At 50.0% G+C, this 6,000-nt stretch overlaps 1 protein-coding gene across 6 annotated transcripts in view; it reads left to right on the top strand.

Moving 5' to 3' along the window:
• The first annotated feature begins 2,294 nt into the window (after window positions 1-2,294).
• The window catches only part of C1H3orf67 (chromosome 1 C3orf67 homolog), a 196,915-nt gene continuing 193,209 nt past the window's right edge, over window positions 2,295-6,000 (top strand). For 4 of the 6 annotated variants that reach the window (XR_004232115.1, XR_004232116.1, XM_031953419.1 and 1 more), the window contains exon 1: window positions 2,298-2,568. Coding sequence is in view for 3 of the 6 variants with exons in the window: in XM_031953419.1 (XP_031809279.1) it covers window positions 2,548-2,568 (21 nt within the window). In the remaining 3 variants the exon portion in view is untranslated. Of the gene's footprint in view, window positions 2,569-6,000 lie in introns of all 6 variants that reach the window. The other 2 variants (XR_004232117.1, XM_031953437.1) reach the window with 2 other exon arrangements.

The raw sequence follows: 6,000 nt of genomic DNA, 5'->3' as shown, positions 1-6,000 counted from the left end.
GTCACCACAGTAACTTTTTTTGTTTTTACTTGTTCATTTTCCCAGGGTATTTGACTTTTACTTTATGCTAAAGTCGGGCTTTGCTTCCAAAAAAGAGAGGTCATTGTCCCAAGTCTCAGGGGGTTTTCTGCTGTTCTTTTCAGACCTAGTTCTAAGGGTTTATGAGTTTTCACTAAAGCGGCAGGATCTAAGGAAAGGTGGGATCACTGATATTCTGGCCAATGTGTTGGTCTGTGAGTGACCACAAGTGCTCTTCTCCACTCTGGAAACTGCGACTATAACCTCTATTCCCCTACAAATCACATATTCTACTCGTCCCGCCTGGGTCTGCAATCCAGAATTAAATACGGACCTTGCAACAGTCTTGTACCCAGTACCAACAAAAATTCCCCTGTAATTAATTTCCTTTTGATCTCCTTACCATCCAAGGACTAAAAGCAACAGAAACCAGTCGATGTTTTATGTCCGTGTGCCTGGTGAGCCTATGCTGGACCACATTCTCTCTTTATTTATTTATTTATTTATTTTTTTATTTAATAGCCTTTTATTTACAGGTTATATGTATGGGTAACTTTACAGCATTAACAATTGCCAAACCTCTTGTTCCAATTTTTCACCTCTTACCCCCCCACCCCCTCCCCTAGATGGCAGGATGACCAGTAGATGTTAAATACATTAAAATATAAATTAGATACACAATAAGTATACATGACCAAAACGTTATTTTGCTGTACAAAAAGAATCAGACTGAATTATTATACAATTAGCTTGTGAAGGAAATAAAAAATGCAGGTGTGCATAAATATAGGGATTGGGAATTCAATGTGATGGTTTTTAGTCATCTCCCAGAGTTCTTTTTCTGGGTATAGCTAGTTCAGTTCATTACTGCTCCATTAGAAATGATTTGGTTGATCTCGTTGCTGAGGATGGCCAGGTCCATCAGAACTGGTCATCATCTAGTATTGTTGTTGAAGTATATAATGATCTCCTGGTCCTGCTCATTTCACTCAGCATCAGTCCGTGTAAGTCTCTCCAGGCCTTTCTGAAATCATCCTGTTGGTCATTTCTTACAGAACAGTAATATTCCATAATATTCATATACCACAATTTATTCAGCCATTCTCCAACTGATGGGCATCCATTCAGTTTCCAGTTTTTAGCCACTACAAAAAGGGCTGCCACAAACATTCGTGCACATACAGGTCCCTTTCCCTTCTTTATAATCTCCTTGGGATATAATCCCAGTAGAAGCACTGCTGGGTCAAAGGGGATGCACGGTTGGATAACTTCTTGAGCACAGTTCCAGACTGCTCTCCAGAATGGCTGGATGCGTTCACAGCTCCACCCACAATGCCTCAGTGGGACCACATCCTCAGTGAGAGAGACCTCCTGCCAACCTAGGTTGCCTTGGGTCAGTCACTGTCTCCCGCCATGCTTTGGTGGCCCCCCCCAGAAGTGCGGAGGCGTTATTTAAAGGCGTTTCAGGCTTGTTTAAAGTTATTAAGCTGGAGAGGGGTCTGAGAGTGTCCAGGTGAGTTTTTTTGCACCGTCCTGGCTTTTCCTTCCGTGAGGATCCAATGCCTGAAATTCTCTCTTCAGCTCTTACTCCCTTAGTCCCTCCATTTTCTCATCGAACAACGGAGAGAGGTCTCCGGGGTCTCGCGCGGATCTTAATCCCATCTAATGTAAATGGCCCTCATCATTGGGCTCTTTTCTTTGGAAGAACGGAAGCTACCAGAAGGTAGGGTAGATGTCTCAAACTACATGGGATAAGGGGGCGTGGCACCAGCCGCTCATGCGCAGTACAGAACCATCCGCTACTGAGCCCGATATTCAGGGAATGGGCTAAACGGAGGACCATTTCACAGAAGAGGAATCTCCGTGGTGGAGGGCGGGAGCTGCAAAACACTCCGCCCCCCATCCCGCTTCTTACGTCGTACGTCATTGAAGCCCCGCCCCTAACCCGCCCCGTCGGGCGCTCCGGAGCCTATCTTGCAGACGCTCTGCCCTATGTGCCTGAGTCCTGACGTCACCGCGCGACGCCACTGAAGCCCTCTCCTTCCTAGTGCCCTTCTCTTAGGCCGTTAACTCCTCTCAGTGTCCCACTTTGCCTAGCGCTCCGCCCATTTCGGGCCCTGCCCTCCCTTCTCTTCCTAGCGCCCCGCCCCCTGGGAGTTGGTCCTCGCGGCGCCCGAGCGTTCGGAGCAGGCCGGGGCTCACGGGGGCGGGCCGTGCTCGGTGACGCCATCGCTCCGCGCCGCGCCCGCCCCGCCAACGCCCGGCCCCCGGGCGTTGGCGGGGCGGGCGCGGCGGCGTCGCTCGGAGGTGGGGTCCGAGGGGCGCGTCTCCGCCCGGCTCTGCGGCGGCGGGCATGCGGTTGGTTCCCCGGGGCACGTTGTTGTCTGGGAGTTAACAGCCGCCCCGGTGACGCGGTTTCGCCCCCGAGATCCCGGGCGCGGCGGGCGGGCGGGCAGGCGGCCATGCACCGGCGCGGAGGCCGGAGAGCCGCGCTCTGAGGCCCCGGCCCCGGCGGCCCTCCCTGCAGGGATGTTCAAAAATGAGTACCAGGTAATGGGAGCCCCCGGCGCCGCCCCTGCCCTGCCCCCGCCGGGGCACCCCTCGTACACGCGGGCAGGCTGAGGCCCGACGCGGGCCCGTGAGGTCCGGGGGAGAGCTGGGACTGTCTCCCACACACTGGGCCCATGGGCATCTCAGGGCGGAGGCGGGATTTGAACCCATCTCCAGTGAGCCCCAGGTTATGCACCGGGAAAGCGGGCTTGCTGAGCTCCGGCTGCCTCAAAAACCGCCCCGAGAGAACCCGAGAGTCACCGCCCCTCCCGGGCCTCAGTTTCCCGTCCTGGCCGAGGAGCGGACCCGACGTCCCTGGCAGAAACCCCCCTCCGCGCTCCCACCGACTTCCTCCCTTCCCCGCCCCTCTGCCTCGGCTGGCCTGGCGCCTAGTCCGCCAGCGCCCGGGGCTGTTGCGTCCCGAGAGGCCTGGGGGAGGATGTGAAAAGTGCCCCTCATTTATTCCGCAAGCCTTTGTTACAGTGCTTGCTCTGTGGCCTTGAGTTTTTGTAACAACGCTCCCGGCTGCTCCAAGGGCATTGCTGTTCAATCCTGTGATTTGTATCCAGTGGTAGATTGCCGGTCCACATCCCCCTTCTTTTTACCGGGCCCTAGGACGAAAGTAGATGTTACTGAGTTCTAGGCGTGGGATTGAGAAAAAAGACCCTCAGGTTCTTGTTGGGTGGTCTGGACTCTGCCTGTAATTTGTGAAAGCTTGTCTAAGAATCGGGCGTGGAAATAGACCGGATGGGCGCCCGAAGCCTGTCAGCATGATCAACCCCTCCCCCATGCTGGAATCTTATTAATTGGAAGAATGTCTTCTGCTGCCGTCTAATCCTGGCATCTCACCCGATGAGGTGACCTCACTTCTTTCCAGCGTCCTCCACCTTTGCACAAACCATCCCGTTCCATCCTTTCTTCTCCAGCAGGTTGTCCCTCTTTTCGTGCCTACTCTTGTACTGATTGCCAGTTTCCTTCTCTACGGGCTCGTTCCCTTCGACTACAAAAATGCCCAGGGGTCCCCCATCCTCAAAGCCCCTCAGTTGATCCCTGTCCCTTCTATCATCCCAAGCTAGGCAGCCCATTGTGGCTAAACTCCTTGACAAAGCCCTCTATGGTTGGGGCCTCCATTTCCCTCCCCCCCTCCCCTTCTCTTTTTCACCCTTGAGAGTCTGGCTGCTGAGCTCTCATTGCACTTTCATCCCACTCTCCCGGGTTACTGGGGATCTCAATTGCAATCCAGTGTCCTTCCCCAAATTTTAGGCTTCTTTACAGTTCCTGATTCTCTGACCAGTCCTTCCCTGTCTCCTCTGCTGGAGCTCTCTGCTTGTCCCACAGGGTTCTGTCCAGAGGGTCTTCTCCCCATCCACTATTTTACTTGGTCATCTCATCAGCTCCTGTGGATATAATGACTATCTCTAAGCTGATGCTTCTCAGGTCCTCCTGCCCTGACCTCTCTCTGGGCCACCTTGCTGCCTTCCACCTCCACCTGCCTTTCCGAACTTGAGATGTCTCTAGGACTCTGCCTTGAACCGAACATTCAGTAGATATTTTAGGCTAACCGTGCCCAAAGTGGACGTCATTCTCTCTCCCCCAAACCGTCACCCCCATCATCCCCTTCCATGTGTATATGGACAGCAATGCCTGCATCTCATTTCCTCACTCCCAGCCTCCCCACTCACTCTCACCTCCATCTCCAGGCTGCTGCCAGGGCTTGTTGATTTCATCTTTGCAACCTCTCTTAAATGCACCCCCTCCTTTGACTGACATTCCCCCCCGCCCCCTTGTGAGGGAGGCCTTCATCACCTTGTGCTTGAACTATTACGGTAGCCTCCTGCCTTCAGCCTCTCCCCCCTCCAGGCCTTCCTCCATTCGGCCACCAAGGTAACATTCCCCAAGTGCAGGCCCACCATGTCCCCCTCCATTCTCCTCCTCAGTGAACTCCAGAACCTCCTTTGTTACTTCTGGCATCTTCTTGGCACTTAGGGCACTCTACTGCCAGCCTCTTCTTCCCCCACTCTTCTAGGAGGGAAGCAGGCCAGATCTTTGTGAAGGCAGACTTCCCTCCTACATGTTCCCCTGCCTTTCCAGAATATTGCCTTCGCAGGTATTTCTTCCTTCTTGACTTTGACTGATTAAATCAGACTGGCCAGCTTGTGCCCTTGAGGTGACAAGCTCAGCTAGGGTAGCCAAGTGCTCTTCTGTTTGGTGTCTGCTCTTCTTTGGGCACCTGTATTCTGTCCTTTCTGGCCCCATCATCATTTATTCTCCTTGCCCGAGGAGAAACAGACCAAAGCTCACCCCTCTCAGTGCTCACCAATCATTTTATTCTTCCATGTTGTGATCCTAGCCTTTCTTAGACCTTTTCCTATCTGACTATCTTTTTGTTGTTCTTATCTTTCTTTGCCAGACTTAGTGCATTCAGACCCTTAAATTTTTGACATTATTGATCCAGCACCATGACATGCAGTCATGTTTTGTGTCTATCACCTGTCTTTCTTTTCATCTTTAGGTGTCTTTTAAAAAAAAAAAAACTTCATTAGTTAATGAGTTCCCAATCATCCTCATCAGTGTTCTTAATTAAACTCTCATTTTTCAAACTCAGAATTGCTTCGCTATCTTATGGATTTCACTCTTGAAGTCTTCCCATTCCTTCTGAGTTCACTTTACCTGTAGAATTTGTCTGCAAAATTCTACTTATGTTTCCTTTATGTGAAGATGTGATATCTTCACATGTATCCAGAGTACACATGATGCCAAGGTCAGCTTTCCTTTCCACTATTAAAAGATGGACTAGTTGCTTCCCCTCCAAGGTTGCTTCTACCCAGAAGCCACTTATTCCTTTTTAATGAGAATCAGATATAGAATGCGTTTTTATAAAATTGGTTTTTCTACTTTTTCTCAAGATGAACTGGTTAGTAACCAAGACAAAAATGTATGAGCTGCCTTTGATAACTTTCTATGCTTATGATAATTTTATGATAATCAACAGGTTATGAGCAGGCTAGAACTGTGCCAGGGTTTGAGATGTTTCCTGAATTTTTATGTTCTTTTTTTCTGTCCAGGTGGGCTGTAGTATATTTTCATGACCAAACTTGCTTCTTTTTTATCAATAGTCGATGTACATATACTCTCCACCAAACCTACTTCCTTTGCTAGTTCCTAAATTTCCTGACAGGAATATATATTTTTAAAAACTCTTTGACCAGGTGCATATAATAAAATAAATTCACACATTGGCCATGTGTCATGAATGTCTCATTCTGTACTCCTTGTCTATCACCTCTGCGCCAAGAGTTGAAATGTGAGTTTCATTAGTCTTGTGAAGTCATGCTTGGTCATTTTAGTGATCGAAATTCTTACAGCTTTCAGAGCTGTTCTTTTCATCATGATAGCCACTGTGTAAATTTTTTCCTAGTTCACACCATTTCG

Source organism: Sarcophilus harrisii, chromosome 1, assembly GCF_902635505.1.
Source record: "Sarcophilus harrisii chromosome 1, mSarHar1.11, whole genome shotgun sequence".
In the NCBI taxonomy this organism is placed as follows: Eukaryota; Metazoa; Chordata; class Mammalia; order Dasyuromorphia; family Dasyuridae; genus Sarcophilus; species Sarcophilus harrisii.
The sequence above is the reverse complement of the archived record's forward strand: the minus strand, read 5'-3'. Positions and strand labels throughout refer to the sequence as shown.